General features: G+C 34.0%; 2 protein-coding genes across 2 annotated transcripts; both read right to left on the bottom strand.

The window, feature by feature from the left end:
- Positions 1-5,806: 5,806 nt before the first annotated feature.
- LOC132063686 (protein LNK3-like) lies at positions 5,807-10,486 on the bottom strand. The gene is made up of 6 exons (XM_059456362.1): positions 10,253-10,486; positions 9,086-9,453; positions 8,450-8,693; positions 6,978-7,097; positions 6,774-6,886; positions 5,807-6,341 (listed from the first exon to the last, which is right to left on the bottom strand). Exons 2-6 carry the CDS (start codon positions 9,442-9,444, stop codon positions 6,137-6,139), a joined length of 1,041 nt encoding a protein of 346 aa, XP_059312345.1. The 5' UTR covers positions 9,445-9,453; positions 10,253-10,486; the 3' UTR covers positions 5,807-6,136.
- Positions 10,487-14,272: 3,786 nt separating this feature from the next.
- LOC132063687 (uncharacterized) lies at positions 14,273-18,629 on the bottom strand. The gene is made up of 6 exons (XM_059456363.1): positions 18,498-18,629; positions 18,340-18,403; positions 18,214-18,245; positions 16,761-17,002; positions 14,678-14,914; positions 14,273-14,572 (listed from the first exon to the last, which is right to left on the bottom strand). The coding sequence occupies exons 2-6, from the start codon at positions 18,390-18,392 to the stop codon at positions 14,564-14,566; spliced, it is 573 nt and encodes a 190-aa protein (XP_059312346.1). The 5' UTR covers positions 18,393-18,403; positions 18,498-18,629; the 3' UTR covers positions 14,273-14,563.
- Between the last annotated feature and the right edge of the window lie 4,867 nt (positions 18,630-23,496).

The raw sequence follows: 23,496 nt of genomic DNA on the forward strand, positions 1-23,496 counted from the left end.
GTTCAGCCTTGTTGGATACAAAATCTATCTTTGTTAGGAATGTTTTGCCTCTAATGTGTGACTTTTCGGCGCGTGAATTCAAATCAAAATGTTAGAAATAATAATTTAAAATTGTAGGAAATTAAATTTGATCAGAATTCAGTATTTTAATTCATGTCCGTTAGGATTTATAGTCAAATTAATATAGGAATAGACTTTCCTATTTTGAGTTAAAGTAGATTTTATATAGTATTATATATAGGGGTGCTTCTAGCTATGTTCGCAAGAAGAGAAAACAAGAGAGATTGTAGAGAGCGTTCAGAGATTTATGAGTTTATAAATAAAATATTTTCCTTCAAATTGATATCAGAACTTTTACGATCTTGGTAGATAATCAAATTGCTTCTGCTGTCGGCGGGCAGCTGTAAAACATATATGCCGCCCATCTGGCTAATGATTATGATGGCAAACGTCGGGCCAATAATATAGGCATGAACAATAATCATGCTGAGAATGATTGAAAAAAATATTGCAGGTTTCAAGAGGTGCAAACAAATTTGCACAAGAGGAAGGAACAATCTTCTCTAGAAATTGGAGAAGTGGGTTAAAAAAAAGGTTTGTGACAAGTGCATCAACGGGGTTGGTGACAAGCGCATCAACGGGGTTGGTGACAAGTGTATCGACGGGGTTGGAGACAAGTGTATCGATGGGGTTGGAGACAAGTGCTTCAACAAAATTGAGTGGTAGTGACAAAGTGCATCAACGGGGTTGGAGACAAGTGTTTCAACAAAATTTGGTGTTGGTGATAAGGGCATCAACGGGGTTGCTAACAAATGCATCAAAAAAATTGAAGGTTGGTAACAAGTGCATCAACGGGGTTGGAGACAAGTGCTTCGATAAAATTTGGGGTTGGTGACAGCACTTTAACGGGGTTGAAGACAAGTGCTTCGACAAAATAGAAAGATGATGAGTGATGGTTGAAGAGAAAGTGCTTCAACAATTGATGGGTTGGAAATAAGTCGCTCAGCAATTTGAAGATGGTGACAATTGGATCAAGAATTAGATATCCAATTTTGAATTACGGAAGAATGTTAGAAATAATAATTCAAAATTGTGAGAAATCAAATTTGATTAGGATTCAATATTTTAATTCATGTCCAGTTAAGATTTATAGTCAAATTAGTATATGATTAGGCTTTCCTATTTTGAGTTAAAGTAGCTTTCATATAGTATCATAAATAGGGGTGCTACTAGCTATTTTCATAATAAGAGAAAATAAGAGAAAACAAAAAAAATTGTGGAGATTAGAGAGAACATTCAGAGATTTATGAGTTTATAAATAAAATATTTTCCTTCACAAAAGAAAACAACCGACAAAATCCATTTAGTAAAATCAGGGGTAAACAACTTTGTAGTTTGTACTCAACTACTTTAGCTCAACGTGTATCCTGCCGACGTGTACATCTCTCAAGAAACGGTTGTTGCTATGGCTATATAGTACCACCACGTTTAAACCATGCAAAGGGAGAAGAATCCGCAATTGGATATTGCACCATAGGCATTGGCATCGTACCCAAAATTTGAAATTATGAGCTATATTAAGAAAATATAGTTGCATGAGGCCGGGCTTATCATGATATGAAAATAGATAATTTTAAATTAAGAAAATATAATTTATGTCATATTTTTCTACTACATAATTAATTTGATTTAATGGTACATTAATCATTTTTTGTTGATGAGTCTTTAAAATTATTAAAGCTTCTTAGTAACATAATTGAATATTTTTTTAAAGAAAAAATGTTTATGAGAAAGGAAGTTTGAAAGGAGAATTAGTAACAAAGGGGCCACAAAATTCAATATTTTACGAAGTAACATGAATTAAAGTATGGAAAATGATTACGACTCGGTGAGGATCATAAATTGAAAAATATTAAAAAAAAAAAAAAAATTATGTGCATATAATTTTTTTAATTATAAATGAAAATAATATTTTTGGTATTTATTAAGTTTTAGCTTCACTCATAAGTTCATGTGGCAAGGTTTATGCAAGCTAACTGTGGCGATTTAAACTTAATTTTAAACGAAATTAAGGAAAAAAATAAACCCATTAAAATGAAACTCAATAATCAATTTAATTCTTTATATATAAATCTCGTGCTTAAAAATATTCATTTTTAGTTAATCAAACAAGAGTTTTTAAAAATAAAAAATGTCTTGACTAATAATACTACTTTCATTTTGCACATTATATGATACCAATTAATAACTTCTACTTTAGTGTTTGTAAAACATCACAGATTTTTCAAAGGCATGGATAAAATTGTTCTCAAAATCTTCTTATGCAGTTCAATAAAATTAGTTTGGAAAAAAAAAATCATTACATGAGAATCGCACTTATTCAACACGAATAAAATATGACATCATACAATCACCAAAATTCAAGAAAGTTTGAACTTCTTCAAAATGATAATTGTAATAAATGTTTCTCCATTATTCCCTCTGCCCTAATTTATGTAGCACCGTTTGACTTGGCATAAAGTTTAAGAAATAAAGAAAGAATTTTAAAATTTGTGGTTTAAAACAAACTTTAGACATTTGCGTAGTTATAAATCATTTCATTTAGGGTAAAATGAAAATTTTAAAGTTAAGTTGTTTCAAATTATAAAAATGTAACATTCTTTTTGGGACAAACTAAAAAAAATGGGTCCTACATAAATTTAGACGGATAAACAAAGAGATAAGAAAAAATCCACAAAAAATCACACCAATTAAAATGGCCCAAGTGGATTGTCTTTAAGAAAATGATGAGGAGAAAATGAGAATTCAAAGGGAAAAAGCAAGATCCAGGTGGAGCAGGTTCATAGATCACAAAGTAATGTGAGGACGACAAAAACTTGTAGATTGCTGCTTGTATATAGTAGTAATTAAGTTCATAATTTTAATGCATATGCAGTCCTAAATTTGTCTTTTTTTTCTATTTTGGCATCTTAATTAAGTATTATTTTTATTGAACCCCTGAACTCACCCTCAAGTGTATCTATCAAACCCTCTAAATCTGATTTTTATTATAAGTAAAAATAAAATTGTGGTAATAAAGGTGAAGTGATATTTTAGACGTGTGATAAGCTATTCTTTAGGTAATGGATGTGTCGGTTTCTGCTGGTTCTGCTCTTCCACTGCCAGCTTAATTAAGAGCTTACTCTTTTTTTCCCTCTCACTTGTTGCTAATCTTAGCTAAAAGATGGCATAATTAAATTAGAATATATATTAGTATGTTGCTACATTGAAGATAGAATATTATGTAAGTCAGATTGTGTTTGATAGACACGCTTGAGGATGAGTTCAGGGGTTCAATAGGAACAACACTTAGTTAAGGTGCCAAAATGAAAAAAAGAGACAAGTTCAAGAGGTTTACATATGCATTAAGCCTTTTATTTATGAGTATACTAGTCTCACGAGGCCCGTGCTAAGCCCGGGCCCAACTCCAGATATAAAAAAGTAATATTTTAATTTAAAAAATATAATTTATATTGGTAATAATTAAACTTCAAATAAGTATATTTTTAATATATAAAAGCAAAACTTTCATTTCACTCCTTTAATATCTTAACTTTTATTTTGATGAAATTATTTACTTCAAATTAAATGCGGAGCCATAATTTGAAATATATGAGTTTCGAATCCTAATTTTTTAAGTTATTTAGTTCTAAATTAATAATTTATACACATTTAATGAACTTTTAAGACAAATACAGAATTTGAACCAAAGTGTTACCGAATCCGATCAAATCGGTAGTTGACGCTCTAATTCCGCCCTGCTTCAAACTCATTTTTTGTTTAAAAGATTAATTTTAGTTAACCAAACAAGAGATTTTAAAGATAACCCGATCTTGACTGATAATATTGTCTTCATTTTCAACATTATATGCCATCATTTAATAATTTTTAAAATTATCTGAAAATTATTTTTGTACTAATCTTGGTAAACACATATGAGCTCATTAAAGTATAAATATAAAGTAAAAGAAATGCCTACATATGAGTAAAAGAATTTTCAGAAATTCTCAAATTTCATAATACAAATATAAAGTAAAAGAAATGCTTATATAAAAAAATTTATAATAAGAAAAGAAGAAAACATAGAGTAACAAGAAGCAAGAATATCTAGCGAAGAAATGACTATTTTTTTAGGTTAATAGATAAGATCAATAGAAGAAAGCAATAGGGGAAATAAAGTGCAGCGGATTGGGCTGTTCATCCTTTAATCAGGAGTCTCGGGTTCGAGCCTGGATATGAAAAAATTCTGGGTAGAAAGCGCTTTCCCCGATTGAGCCCTATGTGACGCGAATTTAGATTAGGCGAGTTCCAATACGGGTATCGAATCTTTGGATAGAAAATAGATAAATAAGGCAGAATGTTCGACAGCTTTTAAAAAGTAGACCATAAGAACAAAAAATAAATTTGGACTTTAAAAAATAAGATCATGAACTAAAAATAATTAATTGAAAATTGTTTCCCCTTATATATAGTAGTAATAATAAAATTCTTAATACACATACAAAATTTGGACACGTATTTTGAGCCCGTTTGGATTGGCTTATAAGTTGCTGAAAACAACTTATAAGCTATTTTTAATTTTTTTAAATATTTAGCTGGCCAGCTTAAAGTTATTTTATACTTCAAATAAAATTAAAAAAATAATTAAACCTATTTAACTTAGCTTATCTTTTTTTAAGCCCATCTAAACGGGCTCTTTATATAGGTTACACAATACAGCCGCCTCTAGGACACATCCAATGCGCTGTGGTTGTTTGTTTGCTTGGTTGTCCAATTTATTACTCCATCATACACTCACGTTTTACCGACATCCACCAAAACTATTTCAACATCACGTTTTACCGACATCCACCAAAACTATTTCAACATAACTTTTAAGTGCCGACGTCACCCTACCCTACAAGATATACTTTGTGAGTACATGTAACTAAAAACAAAACTCACAAAGTCTATCCAAATAACATGAAATTGTAAATATCCAAACCACACAAGATAAGAAAGTATCAACCCGTTCGCAATAAATTTTGCTAATAGAAAATAAATAACTATGATCATAAAATAAATGTGAAAAAAATTCATTTTATTGATATCTTTATGAGTACAGCTCTGAATGTAACCCTTAATTTTAATCTCTGCATTGTTCGCCTTAATTAGAGGGCCAATGTAACGTCTTTCTCGAAATGAAAGGATGAACTTCTGTTGATGTGTTGAATCTTGAAAGAATTTTGAGCAGCACTTTAAATTATTTTTGAGAGAAAACGTCTCTCGAACTCTCCTTCTTATTGAAGATCTTCGGAGAAGACTAATGTGAATGTCATTGCTCTCCTTCGCCTCTAGTCAAGATGCTATGCCACTTTCAAGATCTCTTTAAGATAGAATATGTGACCTTTTTATATAGGTGTGAGCCAAAACTTAGAGTATTTTAATCTTCAAATAATTCTAGCGCACCTTGGGCTTGAAAAACATAAATTGGGCTTCTCTTATCAATTTGATGGACTAACCCAAATGCAATTTGAAATTCATTTAAATCATGTAATTATTTTGACTTAAATAATTAATTCGACTTATTAACCAAAATGTGATTCGGTCAACATGTGAATACCTCAGAATTTAATCCAAATTTTGTATGAATTAATTCAACTAAAATTTCGATGTCTACACAACCAACCATACAAATACTAAACTTGCCTCGGTCTCGTATTGTTTACTCATGTGTTTTTTCTCAAGTGTCAAAAGAACTACACAACAGTCTACTGAAGCTTACCCAAATCTTAACATATTAGCTGCTTATAGAATTTTTTTTAAAAAAGGCACAACAGGGAAAGTTTCTTCCTCAACTAAAATGTCTGGAGCCTAAAGAAAAACCAGGCTCTTTACAGCGTTTCGCTGCTTACATAACTCAAAGTAGCCACGGTTAGTCTCTAATCACACCTACTATACAAGCTTTCGTCAAAACTTAGCCCTATCAGATCAGGTCAAATAACGTAAAACGACCATGCTACAACATCTTGAACGAAGCCTAAGAACTAGGACGCGGAGTAGCGCCAATCATTGTTCCACTTCACGAAAAGTTTCAGCAGAGTGAAGAATGCGTTGTCTATCCACTAAAAGTAGGGACATCACAACCAGAGGAACCTGATATATTCCACAACGTACCGCCTGAATGCTGTGTTATGTTGGACTCTGTAAAGTCCATTGAGGAGCCTTCAGAAGCACCAAACTCAACGTTGCTGAACAAAAGGTTGGCCACAGTTCTGTCAATTACATTCGTCCCCGATTCTTTCGTCTCTTCTTCGCTGAACCTGGAAAAATATCAGCATTAATACAAGAATACCAATACACTCCATGATCTAAAGATGACAAGAATTTCATACTGCATTTCCCTCTGGATTATTTAGGTGTGTTTTTTTAGCTTCAAATGAACTACCCGTTGTTTTTTTCTTTTGTTCTTTACATTCCCGTCGACAATAGTGAAATGTTGAGCATAAAAAGTACACAAAACAATGAAGCTTTTTACGAAATTTTGAGCATAGAAAGTACAAGAAATGAGGAAGCTTTTAAAAGATTAAGATATAATTCCTCTAATGATCTGCAACACGGCTGATCCCATAGAAATACATACGTTATAGTCTCCCTAATCATGAACCACAACATCATGTGTAACAACTCACTAACAAGCTCTAGACTCTAGTCTATTCCAGCAATGAAATTAATTAATGAGCATGCGCACTTACCACGTAGATTCTTGATCTGGCATAGGTTTCCTACTCTGACATGCATCATGTTTTGAATTATCCGCAAGACGGTATAGAGAATCCCGGAAGCAGATTCTGGTTTCATCTGTCAGCTGTTGGTATCAAGACAAGCACAAATTCAGTAAATACGGCCATATCACTACAAAATTACAAAGATAAGCCAAAACTTAAAACCTCCAGTACCTGAGATGTGAGATTTTCGAGGTGCTGTAGGACAGTTTCCTCCATAGATATTTCCTCTTCACTCTCTCCATTATCTCCTTTATCATGCTCAAATTTCACGGAAACCTCTGCTTGTTGTGCCTGAGAATAAAATTTCAAGATTTAGACTTTGGAACCTGGATCGGCTAAACAAAATGAGATAAACGTGTATGCATATGTTTCTACTAGTTACCACCACATAGAGATCCAGAATATGTATGCATATGTTTCTACTAGTTACCACCACATAGAGATCCAGAATATGTATAGACAACTGCCTAGTTCCTTTATGACGTCTTCCCATGCCCTTTTGGCATCTTCCCATAAAACCAAAAACCAAACCCAATAACAAGAAGTAATCTCTTCCCCGCCTGTCCCGGTCCTCACAACAGAAGATAGAGGAGACAACGACTATACTCAAGACTCCCCCTTTCCTCCCTTCTCCCAAACACACCAACAACCAAAAAATTAAAAATTAAAATAAAGAGCCCCAAGCAAACTTAGGTGGTCATTTGAGTTCAACAACAGTTGTTGCATGATCATACTTCATTAGACTGTTCTATCACCTAACAGAAACTAAAATCTAAAAAATCAACACTTTGAGCCAACTCATAAACTGGCACAGAAATGATCTGGACTTCAAAAGATTTTGCCTCGGAAAAAGGATGATATCATGAGAAAGATGGATTCAACCCAACAACCACCTATATACTTTTTTTCCTCTGTGTTATTCTCATATTGAACTAAAACACTGGGAACCCTGAAATTGTAACAGAACAAACACTTGCTTGTCTTAAGCATTTATAGGCCATGGCATCTGTCTCAACTTGGTCGAATTAGTTTTCGTGATAACAAATGGACAGTTCATTTGTTATCACGAAAACTAATTCTGCTCATAGTTCCCTTAATATCCAAACATAAGTGACCCCCAGACATGAGGTTTGCACAATTTGACACTGTTACAAGCCCGTCTTTAATGCAGGGACGGACCTCCAAAGGTCAGAACAAGGGGCAGCTGCTTCAAGCTCACTTCCCCAGGAAAGAGAAAATTCAAAGTTTGTGTTCTTCTAGAGATTTTTAAGATATTCTGATTTTTTACCTTCAAATTTTAGTTCAACCCTCAAAAATCATGCAAGGTTCGCCCCTGCTTGAATGCAAGTGAAATATTCCCAAAATTTCCTTCCACTGAAAAGCATGAGACGTACCCTGGATTGTTCCCTGCCTCAATGCAAAACTAAAACTCCAAGTGAGCCAAGAATCCTTTCATGTAAGACATCATAACAAACTGAAACTCACTATAATACACGGACCAATTAACTTATCGGCTGGTCCATCTAGTTAGTCTGAGCTCTCAGATGACATAATATTGATGCAGTGAAGTCTTAAGTTCTTCTGGGGTTGATGATTCTTGAAAATTCAAGCCCTTCAGAAACAAAAATGAACAAAAGTATCACCTTTTTCAGCAAATAAGAATTGTTATCTTCTTGACTCTCCCAATCCACTGGTGAAGTAAAAGCATGTGCAGAGAAATATTTGGCAGTACCAGCACGACTGTTACTTGTCATATGCTCTAGATTTGAATGTTCATCTCTTGCTTGATCATCATCCAGCAGCATGCTGCACCGGTCATCTGTTGATAATTCAGATGACTCATCAGATGCATCCATTCCGGTTGGAGAGTCTTCGAGTAAGGAACTTCTGCATAATAGAGTATAAGAACTCATATCAGTCATTTGAGAAAAATAATATTCCCTCAGTCCCAATTCGTGTCAGTGTGTTTGACTGGGCACAGAGTTTGAAAGGGAAAAAAAAAAAAAATTAAACCTTGTGGCCTAAAACAAGACCGAGAAATTTCTGTGGCTATAAATAATTTTCTTACGGGTAAAATGGGAAGCTCAAATTGTTACCGAATAGAAAAATATCACTCTTTCTGGGACTGACTAAAAAGGAAAGAGTGTCACATAAATTGGGATTGAGGAGTAGATAAACATCTAAGCCTGCTATGGCATATTGACTACCCAGATTCTCCCAACCAATTCCACATCTATATATGAAATAATTCAATAATAGAATCAGAGTTAGAGATTTACAAGAACGCATCATCCAACTGATCGATCGAGGCCATGTTATCAAGATGGAAATCCAACTGCTCAGGTGGATATGAGGACCATTGGTCCATATCACAGTATGAATCTTGGCTAGCCTCATTATCAAAAGGCTCCTCGCTAATTCCAAAGTGTTTCATGTCATTAGCTAGGCCATTCCCGGTCACTTTACAGTCTTCAGCTCCAACGTATGACCTTATGTTGTTCCTTTTCATTTCTGACTTGAAATTACCGAATGGTGTTGAGTCACAATACTGTGACCAGCTATCAGAAGATGGTGAAAAACCATCTAAGCCTTTAGGAACAACAAGATCACCATCATCAACTCGAGAAAACCACTCCATAAGATTAACCTGGTAGAATAGCAATCAAATATTAATATATAGATCCACACAGCAGCTACAAAGATTTGAGAAATCATAATAGAACACAACTGAAAAAGCTCAATGACCCAAGCTTGATACAAGTTACTCATCTCATTTCTCATCTGTAGATAAATGGAATTTCAACATACACAAATTCCTTGAAATAAATCTTAACACAACTAAACACAAACAAGCTAATTGTAAAGTTTTAAAACAGACATAGAGAAACTTTCATCTCAAATTTCAATTACAAGATATTGCAAATTTTAAGATCTAGACCCCCCTACAGAGATTTTAGCCACACAAAAAAAAAAAGGTACACAAATAGAGAGAGTTAGACGGATGGTGGTAACTTTTACCTACTTTAGATTTCAGAAAAGAACAAAGAAAATAATTTCAAAGCTGCTCATGAAGTTCTAATAACATCAAAGATAATACTATAAAACAAAACTGATCAACACACATCAACCATAAATTTTATAGAACAAACTCATAAGCAGATCAGAACCCAAGATTAAAGTCTCTGTCTTTCTTCTTTTCTTGAAAACAAAAGCTTATCTCCAAATTTTTTAACAAAAACCACAATAAACAAGCTTCAAAGAAATAAGCAGCAGATAGATGTACTTATCAATTTCATCCATTTTCTTTCTCATTAACTGAAAAAAATTCAACTTTAAACCACTAAAACCAGCTCAAGAATCAACCTCAATAACACAACAAATCCATATTCACCTCCTCAACCTCCAAAATCACACATATAAACTTGAAAACAGAAAATAAAACTTACCCTTGAGGAAACTGCAAGAAAATGAGGAAGAAAACTTTCCCAGAATAGAAGAAACTTTCCCAAAATAGCACAAAGATGGAGGAAAGCAAAGGGTGAAACAAAGATAGGATTTTTCTGCTTTAGCTTAGGAGAATATTGAAGTTTGAAGAAAATTATATGTGTTGGAAGGGAGTATATATATATTTTTTTGCTTTTTTGCAATATTAGTACTTAGCAATTACTTGGAAACAGAGGGGCGACAGTGGTATTGTAAATTGCCATGGCTATAAATTTATCTACTTCTTTATTGTACAATATATTATCCTTTAATTCTGTCCATGAAAAAGATATGTTCTTTTCAAAAGACCATAGTACCCTTGTGTAACAATAAAGGTTGAAAGACAATCCACTTGACTGAAATATTTTAAATAAAATTAAATAAATTTAAAAATTACAAACAATATGTGGTGTATTTATTAAACAAAATTTACATAATTAAAAAATATAATTTTATAATTTTCTCAAATAGGCTCACCCCCACCAAGCAAGTGGATGTTTAAAGGGCAAAATAGGGAGAAGGTGCCACGTGGACCAATGAGGAATGAGATTTAGATGGAAGAATATGAGCCTCGTATTCCAAAGTAAAGGATTGTGAGCCACAAAACAAAGAAGCGTTAGATTACATTATCAGTTCTGTGGTTGCGTGGCTTGGGAAAAGAGGGCCCACGTAATCAAATTCTTTACACGTGGCGGTTAATTAGGAGCCCTGTCAGAGGGGGGTGGAATAATTAATCTTGCCCAATCATGTCATTCCTCAAAGGGAAATTTGGGAAAAGAGAAAACGTAAAGAGGAAGAGAACATGAGGGACCTTTGACGAATTTAGAGATTGTTCGACTATTTTTGGAAATATGTGATCCTGATTGATTGGACATAATTTTACTTTCCTCTGTTCGAAATAATTAAGGTTTTAGTTTCTAAAACTTTGATTCAAAATAATTGATGCTTATAAAATTAGGAAGATATTGATTTTTTTTTTATTATTTTGCCCTTGACATATACCTAATCAATGTACGAATTTAATGATAATTATGTGAACCTAAAAAGAAAAAGAAAAAAAATCATAACTAAGGATATTATAGTCAAAACCCCTCTTAATTTGTAGGAATAAGTGAATTTCTTAATGCATGTGATCAAGCTTAAAACATCAATTATTTTAGACTGGAGGGAGTAATAAATTAATTGTGTTTTGAATTCTGCAATTTAAGTTAATAATTTATTTTCCGAGAAGCTAAAAGTATTTATTTTAAAGAATTAAGGTATTTGACCAAACTTTTAAGAAAAAAAATAAATATTTTTAAGTAGTAGCAGAAGCTGAATAAAATAACTTTCCTCAGAAGCATTTTTGAAATCTTGACCAAGCATAACTCTAATATTGGCAAAAACATTTTGAAATTGATAAGTCAAACACAAATTGCTACTCTCCAAATTACTTTTTCTAAATGTACTTCTGACAAAAACCACTTACAAAATAAATAAATTTTGAAAGTTTGGCTAAACCGATTATAAATACGTATATAAGAAAAATTTAACTTAAACATGTAAGGTGAAGACACCATAAGGGAGTTCATTAAATAAAATGATATGAAATGCTGAAATCAGAAACTTGTTTTAAGTATAAGGAGGTCATTTTTCTTTAAAACAGACTCAAAAAAAGTAAGATTTCTTTAAAACAAACTAAAAAAAAAAAAAAATCAAGTTAATTTGAATTCAGTAACGACATTCGGCCAATGCACTTGTGTTTTGAATGCATGTGATCAAGCTTAAAACATCAATTATTTTAGACTGGAGGGAGTAATAAATTAATTGTGTTTTGAATTCTGCAATTTAAGTTAATAATTTATTTTCCGAAAAGCTAAAAGTGTTTATTTTAAAGAATTAAGGTATTTGACCAAACTTTTAAGAAAAAAATAAATATTTTTAAGTAGTAGTTAATTTAATAAAATAACTTTCCTCATAAGCATTTTTGAAATCTTGACCAAGCATAACTCTAATATTGGCAAAAACATTTTGAAATTGATAAGTCAAACACAAACTGCTACTCTCCAAATTACTTTTTCTAAATGTACTTCTGACAAAAACCACTTACAAAATAAATAAATTTTGAAAGTTTGGCTAAACCGATTATAGATACGTATATAAGAAAAATTTAACTTAAACATGTAAGGTAAAGACACCATAAGGGAGTTCATTAAATAAAATGATATGAAATGTCGAAATCGTAAACTTGTTTTAAGTATAAGGAGGTCATTTTTCTTTAAAACAGACTCAAAAAAAGTAAGATTTCTTTAAAACAAACAAAAAAAAAAATCAAGTTAATTTGAATTCAGTAACGACATTCGGCCAATGCACTTGTGTTTTGAATGCATGTGATCAAGCTTAAAACATCAATTATTTTAGACTAGAGGGAGTAATAAATTAATTGTGTTTTGAATTCTGCAATTTAAGTTAATAATTTATTTTCCGAAAAGCTAAAAGTATTTATTTTAAAGAATTAAGGTTATTTGACAAATTTTTAAGAAAAAAATAAATATTTTTAAGTAGTATTCGAATAAAATAACTTTCTTCAAAAGCTTTTTTTGAAATCTTGACCAAACATAACTCTAATATTGGCAAAAACATTTTGAAATTGATAAGTCAAACACAAATTCACTCTCCAAATTACTTTTTCTAAATGTACTTGATAAAAAATCACTTACAAAATAAATAAATTTTGGAAGTTTGGCTAAATCGATTATAGATACGTATATAAGAAAAATTTAACTTAAACATGTAAGGTAAAGACACCATAAGGGAGTTCATTAAATAAAATGATATGAAATGCTGAAATCAGAAACTTATTTTAAGTATAAGGAGGTCATTTTTCTTTAAAACAGACTAAAAAACAGTAAGATTTCTTTATTGCCCTTCTTTGGGGTGGTCTTTAAATTTTGCCCTTCATATTTGAAAAAACAAACTAAAAAAAAAAAAATCAAGTTAATTTGAATTCAGTAACGACATTCGGCCAATGCACTTGGGTTGAGGTGCTACCAAGATACTTCCACTGCTATTCGATCATTTTATAGAGTATGAATGGATCCAAATATAAATTTGTTTTCTTCGCATAACTTTGGTAATTCCTTAACAAAAGTATCCTAAACTTGCTACTTGTTAATTTTTTTGCGAATTTTTTTTTTAAAAATTTTGAAGCATTTTTCTGCATACCTTGCAAAAAAATGAAAAAAAATCAAGCACTATGCTGATCTAATCATCTTGATCATTTTATAGAGTGAATGGACGACTAAAATATAGTTAAAGCTCCAACTCTGGTTCCTTCTTCTTGATATTTATCTTCTATCAGTTAAAAGTATAAACAGTTATATAGTAAAGCCTATGAATATAATATTAAATTTACAACATTTAATTAAGGAAAAGCATAAATCTATTGGCCCTTCAGCCATATTAAAGCTGTTTTAAAGTTACAGAGGCTAAAGTGTATCTAACGGAGAACCATTACATAACTTTTAAGGTTTACAAAAATACCACCCTGTGGCTATTTTAGTCAATTTCACCGTTTTATCACAGCATGTTTATTCGCGATTACTATTCCATCCTCTGATGGGTTCGCAAGACTATTTTTAATCCTCGAATAACTTATCCATGATTAGTAACAAAAAGGATAAGATGGCTCTAAATTTTTATCTAAGGACATATCACTAAGAACATGATAATTCGTCGTTTGCAGCATATTGTTATATAAAATCACGTTATACCAAAAGTGATGACACTAAAGATCATGTCATGGATAACATGTTATCCATGTTTATCTGAAGTTGGAAAGTCATACCAAACTTTTGAAGTTAGGTAAATCAAGTACCGTAGACATCCTAGATATATTTTCGATAAAATCAAGTTTGAGAATAACCAAATCATTTTTAGATCACTTAAACAAATTGAAATTTTGTAAAAGGCAAAAAACTATTGACGAAGACATGTTAAAGGTATTGTTATCGCCCAGCAAGTTTCTAAATACTTTTAATTGCGTCAACTGATTTACCACAAGGTACTTTTAATTGCATCAACAGATGCACCAGCATTTACACGATCCTCTTTAACAAATTACTCCAGTAACATACACTCCAGGTGCTCTCTCTGCACAATATGCGAACGAATTTACCACCAAGGGTAATCAACATTTCCAAGACCAAAATATTCCACTCCGAGATTAATATACCAGCTCCCGGACGAATGTCGACAACCAAAGTGCCTCATCTGCTGGTTTATAGGGAAGATCCTCAAGATTTCTACAATCAACAGGACCAAAAAAGGAAAATTAGGCTAAAAAGAATGAACGAAATCGTAATGAAGTTCCTACGCTACAATCAAAGCAAGTCCTGAGTATCTTTCACCTGCATTGGAAGGTAGAGTTTGAATTCTGGTGGGAGTTCCTCCTCTGAATACAGACGGTCTGAAAAGTATATCCTCCTTAGCCGGCAATTTGCATGAACCTGCACTCGTAACGTTTCAACATAGTTGGTTCCATAAGCTCGTCTGATCAAATCAGAAAGATTCAACTGGATTTGATTCCATCCTTCATCCAATTTCAAGGGCATAGTGCAAATATAGGGTTTCACTCGTGTGACAGCCTGCAACATACAGATGAAAGTTTCAAACTCCGTCATAATAACTAAGCAGTCAAAACTGTCAAAGAGGTCATCAATACAATACAACTTGACCCCCAAGATAAAGGTGTCAGCAGGATTATCCTGTAACAGCTTGATCATCACCCAAATGGCCAAATCTATTCAGCAGCAACTGAAGAAACCTTACAAAGTTAAAGTCAAAGTACTGCAATATCTCGAGGTCAAATAATGACAAAATAAATAGTAGCATTTTTTTCCTCTTTTGTTTCTCGTTTATGCTGCACTTATTATCTAATCCTCACTAATTCAGCTTTAACTAACGTCACCTTTTTTTATGCCACCAAAACAGTAAACCGTAATAGGCGAGATGCTCCAAACAACAGTTCTGGAAAAGAGGTCCACATCCAAGCAAAACAGGATGTAGCAACAGAGAGAATTTATGTTAGGCATTTACATTATACCTCATTTAAATCTAAAACAAGTTTATTTATCACTATGTGGCTCTAAGGTCAGGAGAAAGTGGTTTGGCAATTATTCACATATCACCTCTGTACTCCACAATCAAGGAAGATATCTAAAGGCCAATAGGATAAGTTCACAGGACGGATTAATTGACTTAAAATTAGTTACACTATAATAACTGAAAGACAAATTAATCTATAAGATGGTCTTACATTCAACAGACAACACTAAGCAAGTGAGAACTTCAAAAATTATCTAGAAGACACTAGCAAGTTAGTCCATAATTTGCTTTTCACCAAATAAAAGAATTGTTGGCAAGGACCACTAGGCAAGTGCAAAATCTTAGAAAGCAGCAAAGCACTCAGCAGACCAAGTTCACAGCTCATCAAGGAAATCACATTAAGGCAGAAAATTTAGATGATCAACTAAACACTGATACAAGCAGTAGGAGCCAAACCTTCCCTTTATTGTATCCAGAGCATGTTTCATCATTTCCAGGCTTCCATATGTCATATTTAGTTTTGACAAGATGCTAGAGTAGTTGTTTAGATATTCCTAAGTCACATGCGGTCAATATCCACAACCAAGCTCTAAATTCTAATGTCCTTTTTAAGTCTTTACAATCCATGCGATCATTCACCATCCTAGGTTACGTTTCAAACCAAGAAGCGGCTGTGCATGTGCTGGATTCTACCTAACTATGTCATCTTTATGCTTCCTTTTCAACTCTAGACAAGGATAAGAAGGCAACTAACCAAGGTGGTCAAATCAAATTTAAGCTCCAACCATGAAGCTGGATGTTATCAGCTTGCAAGCTTCTAATCAAACCTCTAAACGTCATGTGCCGCAAATAATAAAAAGAATCCGATCAAGCGACCAAACTGCTACATCCAACATTTTAATCTGGAAACAGAGAATTTCTCCCATCTTTTTGCACACTTCACAGGTCGCTGACTTTCTCCTCATCACACTTTATTTTAATTAATGTATGCATTGACAGTTTATTAGGAGAATCCCTAATCCATATAACGAGAACCGAAGAAAAGTTTAACATATGATAATACTACTGTTATAAGTCTAGAAAAATGACGTCAAATATATGCTCTGACTAAATGAGCAAGACACTGTTCATGTCATAGACTCCATCTAACAAGTAAAATTTTGTTTTTGTTTTTTGCTCATACACAAATAAACGTTGATTAACTGAAGAATCGTTCAATTAAAAACAGTTCCTTTCAAATGCTATGATTATCAATTATTATCATAAGACAGCACTCAGTAGCTCTCTTAAACCAATGACAAGACTACATGCACAAAAAGATATCCAATTTATGACACAAAGAAGTCACAGGAACAAATCTATATATCCTGGGAAAGACTTACAGACTTGATAATTAGAAGCTCGAAATCTTCTCCGGACATTTTTATCATCTAAAACCTGAATTTCAAATGTGAAGTACTTCTTCACATTCTTCACTATCATGACTAAGAAGGGAAGCTTTATGCCAAGAGTTGCATTAGGATCTGCAGGACAGGTTATGTATGCTTGTTGGACATTCGACCCAATAATTTCCAGGACATTGGATTGGATATCTTCATCTTGCAGCCGTTTGACATGTCCATCGACAACTGCACACAGGGGGGAAAAAAAAAAAAAGGAAGAGGGTGAGCATGCTGCTTACAGTTAAATCTTTCTCGTTGACTTGTCAGAAAGGAGAGATAGTATGAAGGCGTTAAAAAAATTGGAAAAGCAAATCTCTGAAGAAAGTAGCTCTTTTTCTTTTGCAGAGCAGGACTCTATTTCAACTGAGGATATTTGTGAGTTGGTGTTGTATCAGGAATGTGCAAAGAATCAAGAGAGCTGTTAATCATCTCTTGTTGCATTATAGGTTAGTTTGGTAACTGTGGGACCTTGTAATCTCATAGTTTAATATCTCGTGAATGTTACCGAGGACAGTGGAGAAAGCAATTTGTAGATTCTAGAGGATTGCAAATGAAAGTAAAGCAACATGGAAGACGGCACAGCATATCTATTTTGGAGCATATGGAGCGAATGAGATATGAGAATGTTCGATGATAGGGAGAATGATGTTGAATGCATAAAAAGATCTTCTTTTTTTTCAGTTTTAATCATTGGTGTAACGAGAAAATACCATGTTCTAGAGTTGGTAGAAACACCAAAAACAATCACATAAACCAAAGGAAAAGAGGAAGATGACCAGGACACATAGAATTAAAAAATACATAAACAAAGGGTGAAAGTTAACTCTTCAAGTATATAAAACTTCCTGCGATGAGAAATAATTCACCAAATCCATATAATCTAATGTGATTTAGTAACAAATCAATTGTCCCGGTGAATTTAATACTGATCATATAAAAAGGTAAGGCTCTCCCTGATGTAATTTCCTAGTTACACTTTCCAAGAAGGACTTGAGGATTCAGCAATCGAACAACAGAACTATCACCACATCTTATCAACAATACAACTGATTCCAGCGTGTGTAGCTCCCTCTTGAATGCTCTAATCAACCTGCTCCGCACCTTAGTCTATTTTTTTTTAATCTAGAATTTAGATATTTGTTATAATTAATTGTTTGTTGGACCCATCAGATCAGTTAACACTACAGATATGATCCTCATCAAGAAATCAGTTATATGTCAAAAAAAAAAAATCCCCTTATGCATAAACCTACAAAAATTATACAGTAATAAGTCCCCATAGAAAAACCCAGAAACACAAAGTCAACACAAAATCACATATAAAAATGCTCATCCATGAATCATATTTAATGGTGCTCTAGCAAAATAAGTGCAACCCAAATATTAGTTTATATTACCTTCTTTATCCCAAATTTGCAGAGGCTTGCTCCTGGAGAAAGAAAAAAATGCTTAATACATGTTGAAAAATTGAAAAAATTTATAAGAAATTGAGAACTAAACAGCAAAAGACAAAGATTACATACCCAAGGCTGTACAAAATGGAAAGGAAACCAGATTGAAACGTGTTCTTAAACATTGGAATCAGCTCTGCAAATTAAACACCCAGAATAGTAACTTAAAAATCAACTTGTATTATGTACAGCGGAAATAAATACATACAGGTGAATATAAGGGTTGATACCTCAATGAAGAAACAGGGACGAGTGTTAGGGATTTTAGAGGCGACTTTGATTTAGGGAAATATACCGGGCGAAGTTTGACCCGGCTTGAACCCGAAGTAAGGCAGCGGGTTGTGCTAATGTTAATTTTATCAAATTGGCGAAAATTGGTATCTAATTGCTTGATATTTGAGATAATAGTCAAAATACCCCCCCCTTAAAACGCCAACTACACACCTAACCTTTGCCGACCTATTGAACAAGAGCGTGAATACACGAATACACCGGTGGCGCGTTATAGCCTTTAAAAAGAGCATGTGACGTGTTTTGGAGCGCCAACCGGACCGCCACGTAGATGCCATGTAGATTAATTTGAACTCCCTCCATTTTTACACCCAAACGGCTACTTCATCTTCTTCTTCACCCATTTAATACCCATCTCCATTTTTTTGTCAAAAAAGCAAACAACTCCATAACTTCAACCACTCCAATCGTTATACCTCTAAAAATCAACACCTTAATCGCTCCAATCGTTGGAAAGAGGTTCGTTAGCTAGGGTTTATTTCTCATTTATTTCTCTTTAAATTTTCGTTCATGTGAAATTTATTGTTTTAAATTTCTTGAGTGATTCTTGCTCATATTTAGTCATTTTTCATTTCTTAGGGTTTGTTATGGAAAAAATTGACCTTGGTCGATTGTGTATGGATGAGAGTGATCCTATGCTTAGAACCGTGGTCCAATGTCAACACGGGAATTTGTTGCAAATGCAAACTTCTTGGTCTAAAAACAACCCCGGAAGAAGATACCGGTCTTGTCCCTATTATGGTGTATGGTCTTGCTCCCATTTTTTGATTTATTGAAAAATTAAATTTGTAAAATTATGCTCGTTTTGTTATTTTTCGGGGCTCAAAAATGCAAGTTTTTTCGCTGGAGGGACAGAGATGAAGTTGATCCAAGATCAAAATTTATCCTCCCAAAATTGGTTAACAAAATTAGAGATTTAGAGAAGGAATTGGTGCAATATCGGAGTTTGAAGATGGAATTGATGAGATCACTACTAACGATAATAATTCGGTTAGTGTTGACATGGGTTTGGTCGAGGTTGATGGACCAAAAAAAGAAGACACAAGGAAGACTAAAGGGGTAGGTTCCATAGGAATTTCATTTTTTGTTTTGTTGTTTGTGTTGTTGTTGTGTTCATAAGTTTTGTATTCCGTAGTGGCAATTCAAACAATGGAAAAATCAAATTGCCATAGATAGTGGTAGTGGTGGTAGTGTCTCGGCTATGTTATGTTTTGTTTGCCTTTTGTTATGGCAAATTTTCTAACATATACATCTATTTTATCATGTATGAATGAAGAAGTTTGATGTTAAGGTGTTTTGAAGTATTTATCCGAAATTAAAATTAAAATCAAAATCACATCCACATAACATTAATCATTGTCTTAATCAAAATAGTAGCATACATGGACATGTTAAACATAGACAATTGAATAATAGAGATCTACTAATCAATATTTATGATCTCTATCTCTTTTTTAAATACATGAAATCCTATGCCATCTCCACACTCACATTTACACACCCAAATCTCTAGTGTGTCTCCCTCTTTCAAACCTTTTGAATCTATAAATGCCTTCCACCCTTGGCATAAACGAGCTTTTTTCCCAATTTCAACGTCATCTTGTGAACGGTGTCATCTTGATACTTTAACACGGCATGCGTTGTTGTCGTTGGAAAATGTCATGATGTTCATGTGGAAGTATCTTCAATGAACAAAAAAGAAAGTTTACATCGTCGGTTTTCACGTAAATCAAATAATAATAACAAATATAAAAAAACTTACAAAATCATCGGTTTGCACGTAAGAACGGGTTAACTTTTTCACAAAGAAAGCTAGCATCTTCTTTTGGTATGATGTAGATGTTATATGTGTTTGTTGTGCACTAGTTGTTGTGTTTGTTGTGCTTGCTACCTTGGTGCACGTTGATGTTGTGTTGTAGTTTAGTGTGGTGAATGTGTGATATGGTGTGTGTGTGTTGTTGTGTTATATAGATGGTTTCAACATTTTTTTGCACGGATTGCCCTTCGTTTGGGGTGGTCTTTAAATTTTGCCACTCAAATTTGTGGTCTTTAAATTTTGCCCTTCATATTTGGGTCTTTAAATTTTGCCCTTTGCTTGAAGATGAGCGAATACAACGGGGTGTGTGTGTGTATGCCGGATCCAAAGATACAATCTTTAAGAAAAAGTTAAAGTTATGGTTTGACCAACTTTAGTTAAACATAACTAAAAGTTAGGCATATAAAATTTAAACTTTGCCTTATAAGGCAAACTTTTTTTTGTTGAAGTCTATGGCTAATCTACCTTGTATTGACCAAAGTGTGAATTTGTATCCGGGATGGACATTTGGTTGTAGCATAATACTTTTCCATGTAACTTCGCTATGCTTGGTTGTGAAGGAATTAGCAAAGTTATGCCGGACCGCATACTTATGCCTTATGGGCACTTGACATAAGTATGCTGTTGGCATAACTTTGATAATTTCTTCATAAGTTTATGCCGGATCCGGCATAAAATTTTGCCCATTAAAAGTATGCCCCCATCGGCATAAACTTGTTAAGGATTTACCAAACTTATGCCGATGGGGGCATACTTATGCCTTATGGGCAAACTTTGCCTTGAAGCATATATATGTATTTTTTCAAGCATATATACCAAAGTTACATGGAAAAGTATTATGCTACAACCAAATGTCCATCCCAGATACAAATTCACACTTTGGCTGGCAATACAAGGTAGATTAGCAACTGTTGATAGACTTCAACCAAAAAAAAAGTTTGCCTTATAAGGCAAAGTTTAAATTTTATATGCCGCCTCCGGCAGACTTTTAGTTATGTTTAACTAAAAGTCCGCCGAGGGGGGTGTACTTTGCCTTGAGGGGCAGATTTTTAGTTATGCCGGATCCGGCATAACTTTAACTTTTTCTTAAAGATTGTATGCTGGATCCGGCATACACTCCCCTAGTCCCGCTTGCGAAATTATTTTTTTATTTTATGCTTGAGCGGGGGTTCGAAAATTTAAAGACCACAAATCATCCAAGCAAAGGGCAAAATTTAAAGACCACAAATATGAAGGGCAAAATTTAAAGACCACAAATTTGAGTGGCAAAATTTAAAGACCACCCCAAACAAGGGCAATCCGTGCAAAAAAATGCATTTAACGGTCCTTGACCATGTTGGATTTAGTGCCATTTAACGGTCCTTGACCATGTCGTATTTAGTGCCTTTAATCGTCTTTGTTGACCATATTAAATTCATGCCCTTTGCCGAATTTGTACACGTTTAACAAAGCCTATGTCAAGCCGAAATGGAATTGGAACACGTTAAAACTATGTACCGTAGTGTTGTTTTGATTAAACGAACAAGACAAAATACTAAAATGTTGTTTTGATTAAACGAACAAGACAAAATACTAATATGTTGTTTTGATTAAACGAACAAGACAAAATACTAAAATGTCAATCCATAAATGTGTACATTGAAGAACCGCAGGACATTTTCATCATAATTATATTTTCCATGGTCGCTTGGACCGTGAACAGTGCTTTCTTGGCTTGGGTTTGCCGATTTACCTCTACCTTTTGTCATTTTCTCCCGTATCTCTTGTAGTTTCCTCGGTTGTGATTGCTTCATTGCCTCTCCATTTCAGCTTACTATTTGCACTTGGCTTGTAGCCAATGTCACCAGCTGGTAACCGCCGATCCGGTCACCTTTGCTTTACTAGTTGACACAATCCTCGCTCGCTCGACATGCTGTGCTCGTTCACGCAAATTATACCAAGGAGTTAGTAATGGAAACAACACATAAAATAACACTTAGTAATGGAAACAACACATAAAAGAACACTTGTGCGTATTAAGGCACTCACATTAACCGTTTTGAACCCATTTTCCGCCCGGAAAACACCCATTCCCATTACTCTAGGCCTTTTATATGGTGCACTAGTGCCACTTCCTCTTCCTCTTTAGCAAATGGGTCGTGCACTAGTTGTCGCAGGGACGTAACATGAAGCATGAACTTCACCGTCGCAGATTATTTCCTACCGCTGCGCTTTTCCTAGGTCTTCCTCTTGGCCTCTTTTCAACAGGTACTAGTTTTGTTGGTGGTTTCTTTGGTCTCCCCATGACCTTGCTTGAAGATGGTGGTTGTGATGTGTTAGCCCTTCCACTGCTAGAGCTTGCTGTTTCTGTCCATGCTGCTGAGTCTTTTTTTGGACACCCTCTCTTGTTGTGGACTCTATTATGGCGCTTGCTACAAGTCATGGCCATTCCGCTTCTTGGCATCTTCCCGTACTTTGGAATTTCACCGCCTCCTTCCTTCTCGGTCTTTTCGAGGCTTACTGTGCATGCTTTTTATGTCCGGTGGAGCCACACTAGGCGGGTAGAGACAGCCACATTTCCATGTTTGGATCGGTGAAGAACATGCTCATATGTTCTTATGTAAGTCTCTTTGCTATAGCAATGGTCAATGTAGCCAAGTGGATCATACCTTTTGAATCGAATTGCACTAAAGCACGTGCACACGGGATGCCTTTTAGCCGCCACACCCTACAAACAAGATCGCTTTTAGAAATATCCACAAGTGTGTTGATATAGTCCTTCCCTAATTTCAAAACCAAAGAACTCCATTAAACTCAATGTTACATTGCATTGAAAGTGTAGCATTTTCCTCTAACACCTTCGTACACATGGAGAGTAGTTACATTTCCAAGTGTTTACAAACTCCCTTAATGTTCCAATCCTTGCCATCATTTTCACCCTAATCTCCTCAAGCATTGTTATTATAGTTTTGTGCCTACCGCTTAGCCAATAAACAAACAAATATATTGTTATCTACAAACAGCTTTGTCAAAACAGAGCAACAAAGAAGGTAAATATGCATTACTCATACTTGGTACCATGATCCAAGCATTAAAACACTCACCCATATTGTTATCTACAGAATCTACTTTTACATTAGTGT

Source organism: Lycium ferocissimum, chromosome 7, assembly GCF_029784015.1.
Source record: "Lycium ferocissimum isolate CSIRO_LF1 chromosome 7, AGI_CSIRO_Lferr_CH_V1, whole genome shotgun sequence".
Taxonomy (NCBI): Eukaryota; Viridiplantae; Streptophyta; class Magnoliopsida; order Solanales; family Solanaceae; genus Lycium; species Lycium ferocissimum.